Source organism: Canis lupus, chromosome 4 (assembly GCF_011100685.1).
Source record: "Canis lupus familiaris isolate Mischka breed German Shepherd chromosome 4, alternate assembly UU_Cfam_GSD_1.0, whole genome shotgun sequence".
NCBI classification, from domain to species: Eukaryota; Metazoa; Chordata; class Mammalia; order Carnivora; family Canidae; genus Canis; species Canis lupus.
This window is the reverse complement of record NC_049225.1, coordinates 21,572,630-21,597,453: the sequence shown is the minus strand read 5'-3', so window position 1 is coordinate 21,597,453 and position 24,824 is coordinate 21,572,630. Positions and strand designations below refer to the sequence as shown.

Sequence of the window (24,824 nt, the reverse complement as noted above, 5' to 3'; positions counted from 1 at the left end):
TGAGCGGTTTCGGGGGCCCTCCAGCTCCGGCGCCCGGGGGTATGAGGCCCATGGGGCTAGGTTGGGAAGGTTCCGGAGTCCACTGCCAGCAGGAGCCTCAGGGGACTGGTTTCCTCTCTGACGTCAACATAAAGGTCACACAGATCCCAGGTCTCCTCTCAGGAGCCAGTAAGGGCTCCAATTTGTCTTTTTACCCAGATCCCGTTGGGATCCCGTGACATTCCCAGCCTGGACCACCTCATGGGGTAACCAGTCCCCTGAGCTCCTGAGTCATTGTGAGAAGCAGGACTTCCTCTAATCTGTCCTAAACTTACCTCGCTCAAGTTTCAAAGGGGGGCCCATGATCCTAGTATTTCGGGAGTCAGTGGGGGAGGAAACGCACTAGGAGCTGCCCGGTGGGAAGGGGAACTCGGGACATCTTTGACTCTGGGGCCGTTGCATCTCATCAGTGAACATGCTGTACTCCCACAACCGTAAGGACGGGCCACTGGTCTCTTCCAGTCCCCCCACAAACCCAGGCCCCCTCTGTGGGGTCTAAGCCCGGCAAGCCTGATGAACCAGAGGTGAAACTAGGCCGTTCAACTGACTTCTCGCTCTGGCAAAGGGCTGCCACTGCTGGGGGACGTGTCAGTTTCAGGACCCCTCCTTCCATGTCACCCACTGTCCTGCCCACCCCGCCTGTTCTTCCAGTCCTGTCCCATCCCTCCAGGACACCGTCCCCACCCCCAGTGCCTTGGGCTGCAGCCCCTCTTCATTGCCCTTCATGACCCAGCTGCACGCTGGCACCCCACAGGCAGCCCAGCAGCAAGGCGGGCCAGCATCATCTCCGAAACAACTCCTCTGTCACCTCTCACCTGGCACCCACAACGGGCTCTCCTCTCCCTTGCTTTTACACCTCTTTAATCCATTCTCTACCCCAGGGCCAAGAGGAATGTAAAATGTAAAGCTGAGTGTGTGGCTCCCCTTCTTAAAACCCTCCAATAGCTTCCTGGTTCATTGAGGGTAAAATTTACAAACCCACTGCCAGAGGCGTGCAAAGTGCCAGTGGGCTGGTCCCATGACCCCTCTGAACACCCTGTCTTCTCTCTCCTTTTCCCTCATTCCATCAGGCCACTCTGACTTTTCTCTTCTTTAGACACATCAAGCTCATTTCTCCACCTCAGGGCCTTTGCACATGCTGTTCCCGCTTCTCAGAACGCTCACCCCATCCTCTGATTTAGCTATTTAATTAATTTATTCAATTGACACGTTTATTGTGCTTTATTTGATGCCAGGCCTGTTCTAAGCACTTTTTGAGTTCTGAATCAAGAGTTTGTTAACTCTTTGCATGACTGGTTCCCTCCTGTCAGGTCAAATACCCCCTTCTTGTGAGGGCCTCCTCTGACACAGATAGACTGCTCCCTGCAGACCAGACCCTATAGAAAATATGTCTTGATTCACTTGCATCATAACAACCAATGATATTTTCTTATTTATTTCCTTATGTTCTCATTGGCTATCTCTTCCACTGGACTAGAAGCTCCAGGAGGAGCTGTCGGTCGGGTTGATCCTTGTGTCCCTAAAGCCTCGCACGGTGTGTGTCCATGAGAATGAATGAATCAAGGGGTCACTTCTCCCCAGGAGGCTTCTAAGACCACCAGGCTTTCTAAACCCTACGGCTGGCCTGTACAAATTACAGGATCTAAGTGGGAAATGTTTCCTGTGGATGCTGCTTGGAGACCCCGTGAGGAGATGGGCTTCTAGAAGGAGGGGATCAGGTCTTGTCCACCTTCACGTAAATGTGAAAACAGCAGTCGGCGGGTTCACAGCAAATGGCAATGCACTGTAGAACTTCCAAAGGATCTTCCCAGGTAGGAACTCATGGGTCTCTCCCAGCTACTCAGTGAGGTTGTCATAGCCCCATTTTACAGATGCAGGAGCTGAGGCAGAGAAAGTCTGGGCCACGCAGTGCACACAAAAGCCAGGGCTCACCCCCATCTCTCAATGCAGATCTCAAGCCTTTCCCAAGGGCTGTGCCCACCTGAGCTCGGGTGCCCTGTATACAGCATGGGGCTCAGTGGAGACACCCCCATTTGCTGCGGCCACTAGGCAGCCCTGAGGGGCTCCTGCTCACAGCCCACTGGACGGTCTGGTCCCCGGGGCACTAGGGAGGAGAGGTGAGGTGAGCAGTCAAAAGGATGCTGGGCTGGGGTTCAGGAGCACGGGGTGACAGCAGCTCAACAGCATTTATTAGGCATCTCCCCTGTGCCGGGCGCTGCACCAAGTGCTTTACACACATTTCCTTAATGCCCACAACAGTGCAACGTAAATGTTGTCATTGTGCTCATCTTACAGATGAGAAAGCTGAGGCTCTGAGAACCTAAGTCACTTTCCCAGCACACAGTCGTGCCACTGCTTAGGGCCCTTCCAGAAACGGCTGGGTGACCCTGAAAGAACCTCTCGTCTTCTCTGGGTTTTAGAGCCTATCTGTACAGCCCCAGCTCACACAAGATCTTGTCTAGGCCTGTCCCACTCTAACAAGAGTCAGGGAGGTGACAAGACAAGATGTGTGGCCACTGGTGTTTCCTGTGCGCCCCCCACCCCCGCCCCTGCAAGCTGAGGAAGGGCCTGCTGGTTGGCTTGGAGCAGGGGCAGACCGTGCTCTGCGCAGGGCACCATGGGTGGACTGGCCAGGGACAATCATCCACAGGGCCCCAGGCTCGTGTGCTGGCTGGGTGACAGAGGCCAGGGGGACCCAGGAACGGAGGAGGGCTGGGAGGCCTTGGAGCTACCAACAAAGTGACTCCTCACATCCATGGGGGCGGGGAGGGTGTTACGGTGGGCAAGTGCTACGAGGAACATGCTCCCCACTGCAGAGCTGCTCAAATGAATGTCAGAAATGGGCTCCCAGCCTGGGCTTCCTCCGGATAAGAAAACCTTCTCTGTATCTTCCTTCCTGCCTTCCTGCCTTCCTTTCTCTCTCCTTCTTTCCTTCCCTCTTTCCTTTCTACCTTTCTCTTTCTCTCTTTCCCCCTCTTCCCTCCCTCCTTCCTCCCTCCCCCTCCCTTCCCTCCTTCCTTTCTCCTTCCTCCCTTTTTCCTTCCTTCCCTCCTTCCTCCTCCCCTTCCTTCCATCCCTCCTCCTTCCTTCCCTCCCTCCCTTCCCCCTTCCTCCCTTTCTTCCTTTCTCCTTCCTCTCTTTCTTCCTTCCATCCTCCCTCCCTCCCTCCCTGAGTGTGTGTCTGTCGCCCTATGGAAACAGGACTATACCGCTTGAGTGTCCTCCCCACGGGGGGGATGGGCGTGGAGGACAGAGAAGGGAGAGCCAGGCCTCATCCTGACTCATCCGGGATAGTTACCCTCCGCGGAGGCCACGGAGGCCGTAGGAGGGTGAGTGAGAAGGCGCCCCAGGGAGAGCAGAGGAGGCTGGACCTGACTTCATTCCTAGAAATAGTTGCGCGGGGTGGTGGCTGCAGGGGCCAGCCAGTTTCGGGGATGTGGTGATATGTCTTGTTCTGTCAGGAGGAACAGGCTGTCTGCTGGCATCCGGAACCAGACACCCCGTTTGGCTGGAGCCCTCGGCTCGGGAGGTGCAAGGATGCGGTGCTGGCTGACACTGGCCACACGCTGTTGAACAGCCCTTGGCCTTGCCTTCCTTTCTGAAAAACCCCTGCCTCCCCGTGACCCCAGCAGTGGCTCTGGGGACCATCTGGGGGACAGGATGCAGTGGGACAAGCCCAGCAGGAATGGAGGATGCCTCCAGTCCCCAACTGGCTGCGCAGGTTAAGACAAGTTCTTTTTGTCCTCTCGGGGGCCTCCTTTTGTCCAACTGCAAATGAACAAGGGGACACCAATGGATTTTCCATCCTGAAGGGGCACTTGCATCCCCTGTACAGCTGCCCAGTCCACACCAAGAGGATGTTGGAGCTCACCTTGGGTGGAACGGGACAGGGGCAAACCCTTTCTTTTCAGTCCCCTCCACACCTGCTCAGAGGCCTGGTCTGGATGCAGAATTAGGCCACCCCTCTCCCCAGAGGAAAGGCTCCTTGCTCCCCCTCCCCTAGGCCGGGGCTTGCTCCTCCTACCTCTCCCTCAGCTAAATTGGGGAGCACGTTGGCAGCTGCCAACATCATAACTGCGAGTCTTGGGAGCTGTGTTCTAGAGTTGGGCACACTTTCCAAAGTCAAGTTCTCTCTCATGGTTGGTGGAGAAGAAACAAAGAGCTGAAGTGGAGACGGGAAGCGAATGATCTGTGTCTACAAAAAAGTAGGCGAGTGGGCATCAAACACACCACGTTGACTAAGCAGAAAGGAAACTCAATTATCCAGAATGCTACCCTTTTAGGAGACAGGGGTGCATAACTTCAAAATAGTAACATAATAGCGATGAAAGAAAGGTGTCCGTGGACTTCCAGCGCGGTGTCTCACAAGCAGGGCACCTTCGGCCCGGTGAATCCTCTACCCCTTCCTCACCCGCCTCCTTAAGCTAAAGACAGAGCACCGCGTGCTGGTCGTTGCCTCTGAGTGCCGACTGGCAAACAACAGCAGCGCCAGGGCCGATGTTGTCAAGTATCTGGAACTATAAGAATGCGGGACCCATCAGTCCGAACCAATGCCAGCGTGATTAATGGGTAAGACCATCACGTCCAGACTCCTGAGCACCATGTGGGAACGGAAATTCTTCATTTGAGAGGGACTGGCACCAGGTTCCAGGCTGAAAGGGCAACGAGGGAGGGATTTCAGTTGCCAAAGCCCTCGAGCCCGGGTGCCCTGGAGCCTGGGGACACAGACTGACGGGTCAGCCCTCTGTGCCCACACGCGGGCGGCTCTCGGAACACACAGCCACTCTGCCCCCTACACGCTGCTCCCAGGATATCTGGGGCCTGCCTCGCCCTCCCTGCTAGCTTGTCGCCGTGTGCCAGCCCGCTGTGACAACTTGCATAACTATGCGGAGAGCCAGCATCCACTTATATACCCATGCCTGCTGGGCATCTTTCTAGGGCTCCACGCCAGGCTGGCTCATCGCATTTCCTCCCCACTTGGGTGGACTGAAGTGGCAGGCAGGCTTTGCTGGAGCCCTCTGCCCATGCTCGACCCCCATCCCCGCCTCCAGGAGCCTCCTCAGGGCCTCCCAGAGGATGGGGCCCGGCATGCGCCAGCCCAGCCCTGCCCAGCCACCTCCAGCTCTTTCAGCCGCACCCCCGCCCCACTGGAGACACCCCCCAGGGCTGGCGGGGATGGCAAGAAGTCCGAAAACAAGTCTGTGAAGTGAGCTGGAAAGAATGACAGGCAGGCCCCAGGCCAGCCCCCCTGCCACTCAGCTTCTGGAGGGTCTGATCCTTTTGTAATCCTCTCCCTTTTCTTTGTCTGCCCTGCCCCCACCAACCTCTGCCACAGCCCCACGCGCCCAGCCAGCTCCCTTCTGTGCTGGGGGCCTCTCCTGCTTCTCACCCAGCCCCAGTGGCCTTCAGTTAAATGCCAGCTGTGCAGGCCACCAACAACCGTGTGGGTCTCCACAGCGTCCCTGCCTTGGTGTCTGCCTTGCCCCGGGCCCACCTCGCAGGAGCTGGGATCCCAGGGCTCGGCCCAGGACTGCCCAGGACTGCCGCTGGACGGCTCGCAAAGCATGCACCTGCCACCACCTGTGGGGCCTGCCCCGCTGCACCCCGGGGCTCTGTGGTAGCTGCTGCTCAGCCCCTGCATCTCTTCACCTGGACTGTGAGCTCTTCTTAGTCTCCCGAGGACAGGATGGGGGCTAGAGCCGGTGCTCAAGACCAGTTTGTTGAGTGAGTCACTGAAAGTCGTGGAGACAGAGAGAGAAAGCAAGTCTGCCTTCTGACGGTCCTGGTTCCCTCTGAGCGAGAGAGCTGCGGCTTCAGCACATACCAGCTCTGCGACCTTGGCCACATCGCACCCATCTTTGGGCCTCAGTTTTCTCACATGCGAAATGAAGATAATCATAGTATCTGTCTATAGAGTACATGTGAGGATTAAATGAGATAAGGCGCTAACAGTACCTACAACAGTGCCTGGCACTGTGCTGTGGCCACTTTTAAGGAGCATCCTCCCCAGCCTCATCTGGCACTGCCTCCCTGGACGAGCAAGGCCTTGCTTGCCTGCCGGGCCCCAGGGCAGCCCTCTGCTCGCTGGAGGGGGTACCCTGCAGGACGTGCATCAGAAGCATGTATCTTCTGATGTTTTGGGCTTGGATTTCAGTGCCATCTCCGCCACTTCCCGGCCCCGTATCCTTGAACGAAGCCCTCCGTGCTTCAGGGTCTGTGTCGGAAAATGTGATCATGGGAGCCTTCACATCAGAGAGGTGTGGGGAGGAGAAGGTGACTTATGCAAGGCTCAAGGCAGGCAATCACGCTACTATCTAGGCCGCCCTGATGGTGGAACAGGAACTCGCCAGGGAGTCACTGAGGTAAGAGGCTGGCTGGGGTGTGACAAGGTGTGGGGTTGGTCAGTGATGGAGAGGGTTGCCCGGAAACTCCAGAAAGAAGAACTGAAGGCTGCATCCACGTGCCCTACCTTATAAGGCCCTATCTTATATATCCTATCTTATAAGGGTCACAGGCCTTCCTGGTTACTGTCCCCTTTCTATAAAGTGGCATGGATACTCCTTTAGTGACACTATGGTAGAGTCTTCTCTTGGGACCCTGTGGGTCATAGTGGGCAGAGGCCAGACCTGGGGATCCTCCATGGAGTCTGAGGCAGGGAGCCCCTCTGCCCTTAGCAGCCTGAGACAAGCCCTTAGCTCCACGGCACACATGGAATTGGAGCTGGTGTGGGACGAGTGACTCTCCAGCAAAACCTGCCCCGTCCTCTCTGTGCCCTGAGCAGTGACCTCAGCAGCCAGCCAGATGAAGCCCTTTTTCTAAGGCTAAAGGATCAGAGGTTTCCTTACCCGACTGTCTCTAAGAGACGAGCCCTCCCAGGGCCCTCAGCACTTCCCCAGGGACATCCTGCCTCCCCTCCCACCCCACCCCACTCTCAGATGATCCACAATAGAGCTCTGCATCCTTCGTCTCTATCTGACGGCCCTCTGCCCTGTCCCTAGGGCAAAGGCACTACCATTAGAAGCCTTGGGCTGAAGGCCTGGCTCTGTCTCCCTGCATCCGAACCTGTGTGATCCCTAGACATTGGAGCCTCAGTGGCCTCAGCTTCGAACTGGAGATGACCACAGCCCCATGTCACAGACTGCTTGGACTGTGTTTAAGGCACGAGGTAAGATGCTCTCTCCTAATGTAAATACCTGCAGGATCGTCAGTGGTTACCTGGGCCCACGGGCTCGCCACTGCCGTGCACTGTCCCTTGCCCACCATTTAACAAGTGGCCAACACTTGCGTGTTTTACTACTGTGATTTTACCCCCTCTCTTCGCCCCTTCCGCATGCCACTCCATGTCTTCTCTCAGTGGGGCCATGCAGCCTCTTCCTGGCTCCTTCCTTGGCTCTAGTTCATCCTCAGCTGCAGCTTCGCAGCTGGATCATGTCACATCCTTTCCTGGACACCCTCACGGCATCTTCAGGGTGATGTCCAACCCCCTCCGTGGCTACCTCCCCTACCCCAACTTTTCTTTTCAGCCTTATCTCTTACTCCATTCCTCCACGGGAGCTTGCTACCATCATTCTGGATCATTCAGAGTGGGGAGGGAGAGAAAAAGCCGGTTCCTTAAGTCTCGACACCTTTTCTACCCTGTTTCCTTAGTGCACAATGTCTTATTTATGTTTTTATTTACTGACAATCTACTTGTCTTTCAAGGCTTGCTTCAAATGTTCCTTCTTCCGTGAAGCCTTTCTTGACTCCTCCTTTTAAAAGTAACCACTCCTTCTTTTGCATTTTCCAACTCCGTTTAGCATTTACCTGACTCTGGACAGGAGGGACTGTAATTCACCTGGTATTGCCAGGGCACTGAGCGGCTGATACCCGTCTGTGAGTCAAGGTCACTTGCTGATGCAGCCCACGGCAGCCTAGAGCTCGTAAAGAGTATATGGCCAGCCCAGAAGTCTGGCCACTGGGGTGTAGCCTGCCTCTGCTAGGTTGGGGTTAGGAGGTGGAAGGTGGGGGTTCACTTAACTCCTCTGGCCACAGTTTCTTCCCTCACAGGGCAGGTTGTAAGGAAAAGACAGCTGAGCGTCTGATACAAACATGCGGAATCATCACAAGAGTGGATGGCCCTCTGGGACCTCGGGCAGTATGGTTTCTTCTTTCTCCTGATCTCCTCTGCTGATCTCTCTGAGATAGGGAAGTAGACAGACAAGGAGAAATGCACACACAGAGAGTGCTGCTGCCTACCTGGGAGTCCCCCCTGCCAGACAGCTGTCCCTGATTCTTTGGAGTTTTTGCAAAATTCCAGAGTCACCCACATCCCAAGCAACACAGCTGCTACAAGTGTGGCTTGTTTCTCTCTCCGGACAGAGAGTGAAGCTGACAGCCTGCCTCCATATGGGTAAGAAGTGTGAACACGACCTTTCAGAAAAGTCCCATTGCCCGGTGGTTCCCACTCCAGGCTGTGGCTGGAGACAGTGGAATGCAGGGAGGGTGAGTCTCTTCATAAACCGCAGTTGCCAGGTCCCCTGACCCACAGTATCAGCAGTGATCTCAAACACCCTGTCAAAGGAGCCAACTATCACCCCACTTGTGATCACCCCTCCCTCTGCCACAGTCCATGGCTCTCTGTGGCCCCCAGCACTCACACAGCCTACATTCTGCTAAGTAACTGTGCTGTGGCCAAGCCTAGCTGCTTTTCCTCTTGTATCTTTCATGGTGTAGGACTCCACAGTTGACCGAGCGCTCTTGCGGTAACCCTGTGAGATCATTATTTATATGCAAGGGATGAGCTAATGGAAACTCAGAGAGGTTAGTGGCTTTTTCAATGCTGAAGAGCTAGGCATGGAGAGCTGGGGTTCACACCCAGGGGCTCCTGCCCCATTGGAAAGGCCATTGTCACCTCTCAAGGCGTGGGGGCAGGCCTGCAGCTCACCCATCTTGGGTCCTTTGCTGTGCATTGCATGGTGTCCTGCAGATAGAGGCATCCAGAGTTTTTCAGTGTTGGAAGGACTTTGTCTCTAGTAGGGCAGAGAGGAAGGTAGGAGTGAGCTGACACTTTCTGCAGCCTGAGCTACGTTTCCCCACCACGATCAGTGGCATGACGTGGCACTCTCCTCCAGGACCTCACGTGGTTGGATGCAGCTGCGTGGAGACCATAACTTCTCCTCGTGACCTCATTTCACCAGAACCCTTTCCCACCCGACACAACCATCCTCATCACGGCAGCTAACAATTGCTTGGAGCCAAGTTTGCGTCAGGTCCCGCATGGAGCCCCGTAAGGTGGATGCTAGCATGTTACATGAGATGGAGGTGAAGAGAGTAACTCATCCATAGTCCCATGACTGATACAGAGGAGAAGAGGACTACTGGGATTTGAACCCAGGGTTGCTGAAAGTCAGCTCATGCTTAAAGCTGCAGGGGGGTTAGCCTGCCTCCTCGGGCAGGTGCCCTGGATACCACTGCTCCTGAAGCTGGATGAGTGCTTCTCCCAACTGATGGCACAGCACTGCCCAGACCATTTCCCGCGGTGCAGGGGTCGGAGTTGGAAAAGCCCATCCTGAACGAGATAAGACGAGGTATAACGGACACATAACTTATTTCATGGAACCTTCCTCTCCAGCCTAGCAGGTGGGCTCAGGCACATTCAGTTTATAGTAGCAGAGCAGATACACAAGTGAAGGATCTGGCTAGCAGGGCTGCCCGTTGCCCCTTCACCACGGGGCCAAACAGCTGTCAGAACACAGCTCTGGGGGAAGCTCAGAAGACAAGGCCATCAGCCATGCCGGAGAGAGTCCCGGGAGATGTCTCGGAGGTGGTGACACAGAACGGGGCAGAGGAGGGGAAAGGGGGCAGCACAGCATCGAGGGGGATTGGGTGTCAGAGTCCAGCTGAGCCGGCTTTGGCCTTGTGGATGTGGGTCCTGGCAGGGCCGGCATTATTGCTGCCAGCCCGGAGGTAGCAGAGGGCCCCACACACGGGATCTCAGCCCCGAGCAGTGTCATATCCTTATTGGTGACGAATGCCAATTTGTTACAGAGCCCAGCCTGAAGGGCTCCTCCCACTTCCTCTAATCCAACAACATCCTCTATTCAGCCTTATGATTAAATAATGTTTTATCTTGAAATATTTCAGACACTCAAAGAGCTATAAACACGATGTCTTATTGGGCAAATAAAAAGGCATGAAGGATTGATACATGTTACAGCCTGGATGAACCTTGAAAACATTACACTAAATCCATAGAACCAGAGAGTAGGTTAGTGGTCGTCTGGGGCTGGGAGGGTTTATGGAGGGACACAGGGGTGATGGCTAAAAAGTGGTGGTTTCCTTTTGGGGTGATGAAATGTTCTAAACTTGATTGTGGTGACGGTTGCACGGCTCTGTGAGCAGATCGGAAACCACTGAATTGTACACTTTAAAGGGACAGACTGTACATGCAAGTGATATCTCAGTGAAACTGTTACCAAGAGATAGCACCAACCTGGCATACCTACCATCCAGCTCAAAAGTTACCAATACAAAAAAAAAAAAAAAAGTTACCAATACAGGGGCTCCTGGGTGACTCCGTGGGTTAAGCATCTGACCCTTGATTTCAGCTTGGGTGGTGATCTCGGGATTGTGAGATCGAACCCAGGGTTGGGCTCCGCACTCAGCGTGGGGAGGGGTCTGCTTGAGATTCTTTCTCCCCCTCCCCTGCTCCTCCCCCACTCGGGCACACTCGCTAAATAAATAAATAAAATCTTTAAAAAGAAATCACAAAGAGTCTCCAATATAGCCAGACCCTCAGGGATCCTGGCCTCGCCTTGTCCCTCCTCCCTCCAGAATGTGATGTTTCTCACTCCCACACATTTCTCTGTACACTTTTTACTTAGCCCTATATGCCCTGAATAATGTGGCCTGTTGGTTTTTTTTTTTTTTTACATGTTTTTTTGACTTTATAGGGATGAATTATATTGTACATATTTCTCTTGCAATTTGCTTTTTTCCCCTCGACAGGATGAGATTGATCTGTGCTATGGCTTGGCCAGGATGTCAAGTTCATGCACACTCCCCGTGTGCGGTATTTCATTGGTGAAACTACCGCAGTTTCACATCCCATGATGTGTCTCCACTCGGCTGCAGACAAATATTTAGGTTTTCTTTGCCCTTTCCCCAAAGTGCGGATGGTGCCCCAGGGAACACCCTTTCCTCCCTTATGCACGAGTGAGTGTTTCGGAAGAGGCGGCTCTGTCGGGACCCTCCCACACTTCGCCAAATACTGCCCCACTATTCCTCAAAGTCATTAAACCTCTCTTTACACGCGAGGAAACTGAGGCCCAGGGACAGGACAGTGACCTGCTCACACTCCCTCCAGGTCCGGGACCGATTCCCGGTCCACAGCTCTTCTGGCCACAGCACACTGCCTTTCCAGAAGCCTCCATTTCCTTATTTTTATTTCTCTGCAAATCCCAGCGACCACCCAGCGGAGCCTTATCAGAGCCGATCTAGGAGAAACACATTATCAGTGTTGTCCAGGAGGGCTGGGGATCTATCTGGCAGTGCTTTTGGGAGGAAAAGGAAGAAATGGACTTTGGAGAATGCCCCAGGCGGCAGAGAGGGCAGCCCTGGAGCAGAGGCCCTTCCCATGCGGGCTCCCCGTGCCCCCACCCCCCTTCCTTACCTCTGTAAGGTAACAGCCAGCCTCCCACCAGGCGAGCCGCTTGCTTTCCTGAAACAGAGCCACAAAGGCCTGCGCTTGCAGTCCAGGGTCTGAGCTTTACTGACTGGCTGGCTGATTTCTAAAGCACAACTTCCTGGCTCCCTTTACCTACCGCCTGGGCTCTAGCACATGGGTGTCACTTGGGAGACTGCTGGGCATGCAGAAGGGATGCTGGCAGGAGGGGAGGTCTGAGGGGGCAGCAGGCCACATTAGGGATTGGGACCTTCAATCTAAGGGCAAATAAAAGGACGAAGTGCTTTAAGCAGGGCTGTGCATTTGTTTTTCAAAGACCATTCAGGCTTCTGGATGAAGAAGGGATGGATCCAAAGAGGTCAGTTAGGGGCTCCTGCAGTAAGGTGAGAGATGGTGACAGCTCAAACAGGTGTGTGGGGTGGAGAGGCTGGAGGCAATCAGCGGGTGGGATCAGGGGGCTTGGTGGTGGGTGGGATATGAGGGAAAAGGCAGGGACTGGGCTGATTCCCAGGCTCCAGCCTAGGTGCTAGGCCTGTGCGGCGGTGGCGCCATTCCCCAGGACTGGGAATGCTGGCTACGGGCCAGGTTTGGGAGAAAGACGCTGGCTTCAGCTGTGTGCACTTTGAGGATGGGTGGCTTGTGACACATGTAGGGGGAGATGTTGCAGAGGCTGCCTGGTGTGATTCAAAGGTGGGGAAATTTCTCCCTGCCTGGAAACCCGCAAAGGCTCCTCTTGCTATAGAAGAGCCTTGCTGAGTTTTGTTGTCAAGCACCTGTAGAATCTAAATCGATTGGTCAGTGATCACAGCCAAAGAGAAACCTTCACAGGTGTGTACATCCTGGTCTGTTTTCACTTCCCATTTGCAGACAAATTACTTGTCCCAGTAGGTGGTTTAGCCTGGATTATACACTGAGTGTGCACGAGGCATTATGTTAGCACGGTAACCAAATAGCAGAACCAAGGGACAAGGCTCTGGTAGGAGTGAAGGATGGAAGGAGCTTCAGGGATGCTGTAGCAGAACTGGACGGGTTAAGAGTTTGTCAGGTAGAAACAGAACAAAGACATCGGAACAGCATGAGCGGATGTGGACGGGTGAGACACTAGTGTAGGGGCAGGGCAGGTGAGTGGTCCAGTTTTAACTAAAAGAAAAGGAGTACAGCATAATAGGAGACCAGTCGGAGCCTAGGCTTGAGAGACAATGGCCTTATCACCGGGGGGGCTGTGTGTGAGCACTAGGGAGCCATGGATGGTTTTTGAGCAGTTGAGTGGAATTGATAGGATGCTGTGAGGATGGAGCATGTGGGGGAAGGAGAAGGAGGCATTGATGCTGCCACTGGGTTGGAGCCTGGGTGTCTGGGAGGTCAGATGGGCCATGAGACGGGACTGCAAAGGCCGGAGGATGTGGGGGTGGCAGAGAGGGAAGGAAGCTGACCCAGCACAAAAGCCTGGCTGAAGCAGAAATGGGGAGCTGGAATCCAACAGGAGGGTCTCTTATCAGGCTGGCCCTCAGGGATGTGCTCTGAGGATTAGCCAGGAATGACTCAGAATTAACCCATTAGTTATTTGCATATAGAGCAGAGTTTACCCCAAAACAGTTATTTCTTTAGTGTAAATGTTCAGCCTCATATAACCATCAGCTCTGCAATCTTTTTCTCTGTTAATGGCACCTGAGGACAGTTTAGTCTAAACTCTCCCTTTTCTGGGTTAGCTGAGTCTCGAATGAGGAGACCCACAGGGGAGGGGGGCCGTGGGTCTGCTCTGCTGCGGTCCAAGAGAGGTGAGGGGGGCCCAGGCTAGGATGGAAGCTCCGGCCAGGGTCCCTGCCCACGAAAATGCCCCGAGACTGGTGGGGGTGGGGGTTGGGTCTGCCACCAGGGCAAACAGGACAAGGCTAGACAGAGAAAGGGTTTTGGAACATGTGGACACCAGCTCTTAGCACCTGTGGAAAACAACCAGGCCCAGGGAGGCAGCTCTGACTTGAACACCAATCGCCAACCTTCGTCGCCGGAAGGGGCTTCTCTGCCGCCGAGCCACCCTCCGCATCCGCATCATTGCTAGTTATTTGCTCTAGGATACAGGTTGGGTCAGTCACAGCCAATCTTCTCCGACACCACATCACCCCCCAAGGGGTAACAGAGCCAGTGCCTAGGTGTTAGTGCTCGCCATTCCTGCCCCCACGATGACCACATCTTCCACTGAGCCAGGACGGAGGCTCAGCATCTGGCTCTGCACCCTCAGGATGAAAAGCGTTTCCCTCTCTGAGGGGGGGGAGGTGGAGCTCCTCGGCCTCGCCCTTTGCTGACTTTCCCCACCCTCATTTCAGATTTGGCTCCTGTGCTCCAGCTTCCTTCGAGGGCTTACCATTCCCAAACATTCTGCTTTTTTCTTGTTCTCAGAGCTTCTGTCCACGCGGGTGCCCCAGCCTGGAGTGACCTCCATGCTGCCCTCCCCCCCACAGCAAGAGGCTTGTGCCCCACAGAAGAACCTCTGCTTGGCCTCCCCTGGGACCTGGGAACCATGGACTAAGGGCTGGCCAGTGGCATACGAGCAGAAGGGATGCATGTCGGGATTTTCTTTTCCCAACATGCTAGTTTTGCTCTGAAGGGCATATAACCCCCCAGCCTCTTCGTCTTCCATGCGAACAAGGGAGGTGCGAACAAGGCAATGGGCAGCGTCGTGCCACATGACGAGGATGGCAAGGCCGCCTTCCCAGCCCGGCACCACTGTCCTCTGACCTGCTTCAGGACGAGATTTCCCCTCTGCCTTGTCGGAGTCTCTCACTGGGAGCTCTGGTGTTACGGTGGTGAATCTCTAGCCATCTGCCCTCCTGCCAACATCCAGCTCCCCCCCCCCCCCGCCCCAGTGAGGTTCTCTCTGAGCCCAAGCTCCTCCGGGGTCCCTGGCAATTTGTACACCTCTCACGAGCACGCTGTAAAACAGTGGATGGCCACGGTCTCTCCCACAAGCAGGCCTGAGGGCAACTTCTCTCCCGATCATCCATCCTCTCCGCCGGACCTGGCTGAGGTGCTAACGCACACACCCCATAGCACCCCTCAGCCCTGCTTCCGCAGTCCAAACCTCTTGGCCTAGTGCTCAACTAATGACTCTGGCCTACTCTCTCCCCTCGGAGATGAGGCCCTGAGTGTGAACCACCTACCCCAGCAGCTCAGCACACCGGCTCCTCTCGTGTGAAAGCCCTCACGCTGCCCGCCCTGCCCAGCCCCAGGGTGGTGGGCCTGAAGGAGCTGCTTCCTTGCTGGCTGGAGCCTACACTGTCCCCCGCCTCGTTTGTTACTGAGACTAGGGATTGGGATGGGAGTTTCCCTAATCTTTGTGTTCTTCTCAAGTGGCCCAGGAAGTCTCACGGTGTGTATCTCTGTGCCCAAGGCCCTCCTCCTGTCCCACCAGGCTGTGTGCTTTGCAAAGGGCCCACGTTCACTCCTCCCAACTTCTGGTGGCTGCGACTGTCCTAGTGAGGCCCACCCTTCAGCATCCTGGCCCAGGCCTGCAAGTCCATCACAACCCTGGGAAACAGTGCCTGTGGCCCTGGAGCGGCCAGATCTAAGCTAGTGCATGGCTATTTTGGGACAGGGAGGATCCTGGGAGGATGCTGGCGAGGTCAGAGTAGGAAGGGAAGGAGGTGGGTTTTCTGCCCATGATTATGTATCTCGAGCCCTCTGGAGTCCATCCAGGGGCCCAAGGCTGCCCTAGGAAGAACACACCCGGGGCTCCACCTTAGCCAAGCCAGCCACAGAGGCGGACTGGGGGCAGGCATGGGCTCAAGATTCTAGGCTCGGATCCCAGTGGCCACGGTCGGCAGAAAGAGTGTGTGTTTATGTGTTGTGTCCCAACAGCGGTGGCTTCGGCATCAGGCAAGATGCAGGGCAGTCTTGGGGTGGGGTGGGGTGGGGTATGTGGTGTGTGAAGGCGGGGGAGGTGTCAGAAACCAACCAGAGGGCAGCCGGAGGACCCGGGGAAGAATCCAGTCGCTCGGCAATGATAACTGATGGCAATTTATTAGAGATGCATTGAGCATCTACTATGTTATCAGATGCTGGCAAAACAAAAATGATAATACTCTGACTTTGTGGGTAGCACTCTCCAGTTGTATAAGCCCTTCTGCAAATATCAGGAACCTCAAAGTGGTTCATAAAGTGGTTTATAAACTCTGACCTTAAGGAAATAATCTGAGGTGCATCATTTAGGCCCAAGCATGAGAGTGGCCTTCCACTCCTGAGTTTGGAGATTTGCAACTATTTTAGAACATCAAAAATCCACTCTGCCTGTTTGGAGTGTTCTGGGGAAGGTCATCCATCAGTATGAAGTGCTCGGTACTGGTCCTGGCACACATCAGGGACTCGGTTAGGGGCTGTGGCCGTAAGTGCAGCCACGTGGTGGGCCATCCTCAGTGCAGAAGGTGGCCAGAACCCTCAGGTTGGCCCGAAGGGGCAGGTGCAGGGACCCTCCCAACAGGACCTAGCCCGTCCTAGCAGATGTGTTGTACTCCGTGATTCCATCCATAGTCTGAGATGCCTCTATGTGGCCCTTCCAGACCCTTCCTGCTGCCTCTCCAAAAAGCTGAGAGAGCATCTTAGACTTCTTATGATTTTTGTCTCAATTTTAGGTTCTCTTATTAAACTCTCCTGGTGCTGGGAAACCTGAGTCGCTTAGTGGTCAAGTGTCCACTTTTGGCTCAGGGTGTGACCCTGGAGTCCTGGGATCAAGTCCCACATTGGGCTCCCTGCGGGAAGCCTGCTTCTTCCTCTGCCTGTGTTTCTCTCTGTGTGTGTCTCTCATGAATAAATAAATAAAATCTTTAAAAAATAAAAAATAACTTCTCCTGGTGCTACCCACCTGGCGCTGATCTATCATTTGAGCCAAACTGCCCTCTGGGTGATTCTTTAACACCTGGGACACTCCTCCCCAGAGCCCTTGCTCTCTCCTCCCATCTCCTGCCAGCTGCGTCCTGTCCCCGCTGGTGGCTCCTCCCCACAGAGGACCTGCGTTGTCTTTTCTCCTTCCCACTGCATCCCTCCTTCCCACCACTTCTGAGCTGCACACCATGGCTTCAGGGCTTCCTCCTCCCTGTCTCAGACCCCTGGGTTGCCCACAGACTTCTAGAAGTGAAGGGAGATGAAGCAGCTTTGGAAACATCCTCCTTTCCACCACATGCCTCCCCGGCCCCCAGCCTCCCAGGACCACCCGAGCCAGACTCTCCTCAGTGCAAACTTGACGCCTGTTGGTTAGACACCCACTTGGAAGGGGGACAGAACACGTGAAGCCCAATCAGGAAGGAGAGGGAGAGGGCAAGCCTCTGCCCTGCCATAAATGCGTGTCCTGCACGCCAGGACGTGGTGTTGGATCGGGATTTTTGTACATCCTTAAGTACAAGAGGAAGTGAGGAAATAATGGTAATAGCGCTTCCTAGGAATCAGGAATGGTACTAAGTGCTTTCCATGACTATCTCACTGGATCTCCACACCACACCTGCAAGGTGGCTATTATCTCCCCCTTTCCACACTAGGAAACTGAGGCAGACAGGTTACATCATTCCCTAATTATTCTACACCACTGGTAAACATCAGAGCTGGACCTCAAGCCTCTATTTTCTGCGGCTCCTAATGGCCTGCCCTTCAGCAACCTTCTAGACTTTGAGCAAAAGATAATGGCAGTTTGGCTGAGAGCTATGGGGCGGTCTTATCTGAGGCGTGGGCTGCCCTAGAAGCCCTGATCCTGCAGGTGCTCTGCCAAGGCCCCGCCACCCTTCCCTCACCCTCATCCCATCTCATTAACCTCGGCATTCTTCTCCCAAAAGCTTTCCCAGATGCCAGGGCTCAATCTCCTGGGCCCCGAGGGAGGGAGGAAGCTTCCCAGGACTCGGACACCCTTTTAATTAACCCAGGTGACCCTCTCCCAACGGGCCAGCAGAATCCCATCATGGCCCCACTGTTTCCCGTGGCAGCACCCTGAACTGTCACTCCCACCCCAGCTCCCTCACTCTTCTGAGAATGTGGGCCCTCTGTTTCCCATATGCTCACCACCCACTGGCTTCCATTCCTGGCCTGGGGACCCTGGGTGAGGACCACCAGGGTCCTGTGGGTGTCCTGCCAGTGTCCCCTGCCCACAGAGGCTCTCAAGGGGCCTCCTTGGAGTTGGCAGCGGCCCTCTGTGATTACTCCGAAGTGCCCCCCTCCCCAAGTCCTTTCTGGGAGCTTCCTTCCTCACCCCCAAAGAAGGACAGCCCACTCATTCCAGTTACTCATGGGAACAGGGAGACTTGCCTCATAGGTTACCCATAATGGTCAGCAACCTACAAAAGTCCTCACGAGCTATGACTTGACACCATTATTAACAGTGGACAGTGCCGTTGAACCCAACACCCAGCAGGGCGCCCAGCACAGAGCAGGAGCTCTGGGTGAGAAGCAGAGGAAAGTACTCGAACAGGCATCCTCACTAGTGATCTGGTCCATGGCAAAGTGGAATCTCAGTCCAGATGACCCCCCACGTCCCCTTGCAGCTTTAGCTTGCGCGTGAGTGTGTGTATGCAGCGAACGCACAGCACCTGAGCCATCTAGCTAGGGCAGGCAGGTTTTACAGGGTGGAGTAATCCATTTGTCCGTGTAACACTTTTAAACACCTACCATGTGTTGGGAGTTGGGGGGCACAACAATAAACTTGAGAAACCAGGTCCCTGCCCTTACAGGTTTACATTTTCTTCAACCCTACATAATACTTAAAGATTTTCTGAACATGGCCATGCGCATCATCATATACCATTTCACAACCTGGCGCACACACCCTCATAGAAGAATTGACAAATGAATGAATACTTGAATGAGTGAATGACAAGTGGGGGGGTGGGCATGCCAAGCCACTAGTAGAGGGAAGGTAAGCATCATAGATTTTGTCATTCCCGTCTTTCACATGAGAAGCAGCGCTCTGAGCAGGGGTGGCTACAGCACACCCACTAAGAGGGTCTCTGGTGTGTGTCCCCATCCTAGGCACCTACTCGCAGGGCTCCTTACCTGGCGGGCAGTGACATCCTGGAGACGTCTTCGGGAAGGCCTCCCTGCGCCTCCGAGAGTGGAGCTTCCATTTCTGCAAAAAGGAGACAGAGAAGAGGAGTCATGGAATCGTAAGGCCAAGCCCTGGGAAGGGTCTGCGGGTGGTGGGGACAGAGCGGGGGAGGGGGCTGCCTGGGGGCTGGCAGGGGGACTGTTTCTGGATCAAAGACTGGCCACGGGCGTCTGTGTAATAAGAAGCAGATGGAGAAGGTCCCATCTAGGGAATCTCAGTGTCTGATGTCTTCGGAGTGCTCTTAAAGAAATTAACCCCAACCCCAGGGCCCTATAAACCAGTTGTGGCCTTCCTGCACCCCACAATCATGGGCACAATGACCTGTTTTTCTCGGCTCTCTGCTAATTGTTTCCTGTCTAGGTCTGGGCTCCTGATTGATCCCAGCATCAGGGACAGTGACTGTTCTCCTGATGTCCCTCACAGCCAGGCACAGGCAGGTCTGGGTAGGGGTAGGGATGGGGGCTGAGGGCCGGCCACCTGCCTCTCCATCGAACCTCTTCTTTGCAAATCACTGGACCCATCAGAAAGGCCCTAAGGAAGCATAAACAAGTAGACCAGAGCATCTCCTGCTTTCCAGGAGCTGCCATTATCCTGGTGGCGAACGGACAGACACACGGCTGTAAGCACCAGCGCCCGGGCCCCCTGCCTTTCAAAGGGCAGTGCACTGAGCCACCCAGGGAGGGCCACGCTGGCACGGGGGCTGCAAGGGACACTTCTGGGGAGAGGCTGCCTGGGTTCATAGGCAGTTCTCAGACCCTGGGCAGATTAAAGTCCCTGCCTCACTGGGCTAACGGGGGGACTGGAAAGGTCGATGCACAGAAGGAAAAGTGTCTGACACCGGGGAGGCACACAACAGATGTTAGCTCTTGTGATACTCGTGTTACAGGTGAGGAACCCGAGGTGCAAGGCGGGGGCAGGGGTGCAGGGAGACTAACCTGGCCAGGGTCAGACGTAGGTACAACACCTCACTCTCAGGTGCTAGAGTCACAATTAGAACCTGGGAGCTCTAGGGCCAAACTGGCCTTTCGATAGATTTTATTTGCTTCCTACGGTGATTTTTTTTGTTTCCATTGAATTTCTTTCCAGCATTTTGAAGTGAGTGATTTCACAGGTAAACCTGGCCATGGTGGGGGGTGGGAGGGGGAGCGGTCCCGCGGCTCACGGTTATTGACCTCAACCAGAATGCTGAAGTCCCTGGCGTGTGCAGCGGTTAGGAGGCCAGCTTCCCCCCACGTCCCCCCTCCCCATAAATATTTCTCCATCATTGTCCTCCTCTCTGGCAGAGCCTGAATTTATAGTGACACAGACCCTTGACATTTCCATGGCTTCTCGACAGCCATAAAGCTCTAGCACCAGGTAGGTGCTGGGGTGACCATGCAGGCCTTGCCAACGGGCCTCGCTTTCATTCACCACCATGATCCCGAGGAGAGCCCAGCAGGCAGGCACCCAGTGTCTCCCTGGTCCCATCAGCTCAGCTCACTGCCCCTGCTTCTCCCACTTTCCACCCTCCCAACCCCAGTGCTCCTCCCCCCACGTCCCTGTCAGCTGATGGCCCTGAGAAAAAAGCAAGCAGACGAGGTCTGCCAGGGGCTCCTGCACCAGGCAAAGCGGCCCTGTGACCGCACCTGCCCCTTCTCTCCGCTCCTCCCCGTTGGCCAGCCGTCCACCTGCGCGCAGGCCTTCCCCACAGGCCTGCAGCAGCAGTGGCCTCCTCTGGACTCCATCCTCCTCTAGGCTCGCATCAGGCTCAGTCTTCTCTGTAAAGGGCCAGCTAGTGAATATTTCAGGCCATGCGAGCCACAGGGCGACACAACCCCTCAGCTCTACCGTTGGGGTGAGAGGCAGCCACAGAAAACATGAAAACCAGGGGCTCCTGGGTGGCTCAGTCGGTGAAGCGTCTGCCTTTGGCTCAGGTCATGATCTCGGGGTCCTGGGATCGAGCCCCATGTCGGGGTCCCCGCTCAGCGGGGAACCTGCTTCTCCCTCTGCGTCTGCCTGCCCCCCACCCCCCGCTCGTGCTCTCTTGCTCTTTCTCTCTCAAATAAATGAATAAAATCTTAAAAAAAAAAAAAAAAGAAAGACAAGAAAAAACACAAACTGAACAAGCACAGCTGTGTTCCCATAAAGACATATTTACACAAACAGGCTTCGGGGTGGGGGGTGTAGCGGCGGCTCACCCACTCCTGACAGAGTCATGGGGCAAACACGCTGGTGATCCTCCCACCATGCAAGAGAAAGGAAAAGGAAAATCCTGTCTTGATCAGGCTCTCTCCCAGGCCGACTCCTCCCGTCTCTGTGGGAGCACTCCCGCCAGGCTCTTCCCAGCCCTCGGCCAAGTGCTACCCCCCAGGTCACGGGCAACCTCGGTGTCACTAAGCCCAGGGGACGGTCCCTCTCATCTCAGCCTGGTCCCTCCTTTCCCTGACCCACTCTCTTCACTTGGCAGCCAGGAAGCCCCTGGCTCAGTTTCCCTCGCCTTCTCCCCCGGTTCCTTTTTATCCATGCGGAGACCGCAGGGCCCAGCCTCACCACTCTCCTCCCTGCTCTGGCTCCCGGGGGCTCTCACCCTGCCTCATGTCTTCAGCACCATCTGTACAGGACGATGCCACCCTTCCTGCACCTCTAACCTGGATCTTCCTCCACAACCAGATGCACGGAGCCAGCTGCCTGCTTGACATCTCTGCTGATAGGATCTCAAAATTAGCTCGGCCAAACCAGGCCCCTCATGTTCTGTGCCCAGTCCCCCGGGCCTGCCCCCTCTGCTGTCTTCCTCGCCACTCTTCCATCTTGCCAGACCCTCGAGACCCTCCGTGATGCCTCCTTCTCTCTCATTCCATGCCCATTTGGTCAGCAACTCCTGCTCTCTACTTTCTGGACACATCCAGAAAGTCTGACTCCTTCAGATCTGACTCCTTCCCACTACCCACCTCCCCATCACACCCAGTGCAAGCCTGGTCATCTCTGGCCCAGTCACGGCCACAATCTTCTGATGGGTCCCCCTGCCTTTGCCCCACAGAACATACCCACTACGACCGCCAGGGGGCCCACACAGGCCTCCTAGATACTCCTGCACATGCCAGGCTTCCTCCTACCTCAGGGCCTTTGAACGTGCTGGCCTGGCTGCCCAGGGTGTTCTTTTCCTGGCTAACCACCGACTCGCTCTCAGGGAGGCCTCCTCTGCCCTGGTGCCCTCCTGCAATATACTTACTATCCCTCCTCCCTGTTTTACCTTTTTTCCCTCTGGATTTTGTTTTGTTGGCTCATTTATCGTGCTTACTATCCACCCCGATCTCTAGAAGGCAAGCTCCACAAGGAGATGGATATTTTGGTCTGTTTTATTCACTGCCGTATCCCCAGTGCCTAGAACAAGGCCTGGCATATGGTAGGTGCTCAATGAATGGCAGTTGCTTACAGATTGGGAGATTTCACATAAAGATCTGGATTTCTGGTTCCTCTTGTACAGTGGGGGGTTCTGGGAACACCGGGCCATAGTGATGCCTGGGCACAGGTGCTGAGTGTTGGCTGCCCCTTTTAGGTGGGCATGTGCTGCCCCGTCCCCCTGGCCAGCTTCACCTACTGGGGCCACCAGCCTGGCCCCCTTAGGTGTCTGAGTTTGAGACTCCTGGTGAGACATGCCCAGGCTGAGGCTCAGGGGTGGGTGGAAAACCTTCTAAGGCCCCCGGTGCGGACCCCTAGCCGCCTTCCTGCTCCACCCCTGCTGGCGGCCGGGGCCTCCTGGAATGCCCCACATGGCCAGAGCCGAAACAGCACCCGCCTGCTCTTCGCAGCTATTAAAATGCCTGTATCAGTATCAAAGAGAAAATGCCAGGCGGCTACTCACTTCCCCCAGAGAATGCAGAGAGGCCTGGCCTTAGGTTTCGGGGCCACTCCCTCCCTGTGCTTGGTCCTGGGGCTCTTAAAGGGCTCAGGCTCTACCTGGGTCTCTGTAGTATGTGGGTGGGCCAAGTCCCGGTGTGGAGGATGGAGTCCAGAGCAGGTGAGCTCTGTACTCCACACTGTGACCTTGACTCCGGTACCTCCCTTCTGGGACAATCTGTAAAATGGGGCTGTTGTCCCCCCTCCCCCCCCACCGCCAACTGCCTACGTGTTGCTGTAGAAAGGGCCTTGGAAACCATAAAGCATTTACCAGGAGGAATTATACAATAAGTTAATGTTAATAATAGCTACACGTATTGAGCAGCATATGTCAGGGACTGTGCTAAGTATTTTGGTGGAAAATGTCCTTTAATAAGTAATTTTTTAAAGGATTTTATTTGGGTTGCCTGAGTGGCTCAGTTGGCTAAGCATCTGACTCAGCTCAGTTCTTGATCTCAGGGTCACAAGTTCAAGCCCCATGTTGTTGGGCTCCATGCTCCATGTGGAGACTACTTAAAAAAAAAAAAGATTTTATTTATTTATTCATGAGGGACACAGAGAGAGGCAGAGACAGGCAGAGGGAGAAGCAGGTTTCCTGTGGGGAGCCCGATGTGGGACTCGATCCCGGGATCCAGGGATCACAGCCTAAGCTGAAGGCAGACACTCAACCACTGAGCACCCAAGTGCCCCTAATAATTAATTTTTGATATTAGCATATGACTCCTATTAGAACCCACCTGCCCTTGGTGACTGTGGTAGGACTCTATCTTAGGTTAGCACAGATGGCCTCAAACTCTGCTGAGGCGTCCACTACACGCAGAGCATGGCTGTGTCAATATGGGCTTGCACTGCATTAGGGAGTGCCAGGACCTTGGGGTCTAGTTCCCAGCCCTCCCACTGAGTACTGAGCAAGAGATACAATCCCTCTGGACTTCGATTTCGTCATCTACAAAATGGGACTAATATTGGGTTATCCACTGGACTACACAGGATGGGATAAAATGAAATGAGATCAAAAAGCAAGAGAGAGTGTCCAGATGTGAAGAACAGTGAGCAGCTGCTATGCTAGCTTGTTTTTCATGGTGGTGGCCAGGCGAAGGCCACTTCTCTCTTGAGCTGGTGGCAGGACTGTCTCCCCACATCTGCCCCGTGAGGCCGGCCAGGCCCCGGGCACTGCTGCAGAGAGGTGGTCAAGTTTCCTGCCATGGCCCTGTTCCTGGGAAACTCTGAACCCCTTTCCTGGGAAGAGGGAGGGTGAGTGAGGGTCCTGTCCGCAGCCCACCCTTTGACCTTGATGACTAGAAGTCAAAGAAGGATCTGCCCCCTGCAATGACCCCACTGAGCAAAGCTCCAGTCCCTACGCCAGTGTCTGGTTACAATGCCTGGCACAGAGTGGTGCTTGATCCCATCTGCTCGAGCCCTTTTCATTACCCTGGGCCATCCTGCTACTGGGCTGGTGCCCTGGTAGAGACTGAGCCAGTTTTTGGAGGGCAGGGCCTGGTCTGCTGTTTTGATCCACACTTGAACTGAATTAATCACTTTGAGGTCTGCCTCCCAGCACCCATCTCTGTGGTGCTAAGGGGGACGTGGGCTTGGGCCTGGGCTTCGCCAGCATTTGGATAGATGGAGATGGGAGAGGAGGGCATTCAGGTGAGGAGCAAAGGCGCAGACGCAGGACAGAAGCTGTGGGGAGCCGGCCCATGGGCCTAATCGCAGGGATGGAAGGAGGGGGCTGGCCCCACAGATGGGCTTTGTTGAGGGGTCAGGCCCATGGGCGGCTGCACGCCCCGGAGCACAGGCAGATCAGTGTGGGGAAATCAAAACGGAGGAAATTGAGACGCTCAACCCACATCCACCCAAACTGGACTCGCCCCTTCTGCTCTGGGGGCCGGGCGGGGGTGCCATGGGGTGTGCCTGGGGAGCTGTCTTCTTCCTCCCTCCACAATTCTCTTTGTGCAACAGACCTGGCATCCGATCACAGACTCCCAGGACTATGAAACAGGGGCCCAAAGGGCCGCCAGATGCCACGGGCTCCCTCTGCCCCCCTCTTTCACCAGAACCACAGAGCAGTGTTGCTCCAGGCTCTGCGGATCAGAAAAAGCCAGGGGAAGGAGGTGAATGCCCCTGTGTGAGCTTCCAGCCTTCATATGAGAAAGTCCCTCCTTTCAG

At 55.1% G+C, this 24,824-nt stretch overlaps 1 protein-coding gene across 17 annotated transcripts in view; it reads right to left on the bottom strand.

The window, feature by feature from the left end:
- Positions 1-24,824, bottom strand: part of COL13A1 (collagen type XIII alpha 1 chain) — a 148,649-nt gene that overhangs the window by 112,574 nt on the left and 11,251 nt on the right. For all 17 annotated transcript variants that reach the window (XM_038534174.1, XM_038534187.1, XM_038534171.1 and 14 more), the window contains exon 2: positions 18,728-18,800. In XM_038534174.1, coding sequence (XP_038390102.1) covers positions 18,728-18,800 — 73 coding nt within the window. The remainder of the gene's footprint in view (positions 1-18,727; positions 18,801-24,824) is intronic.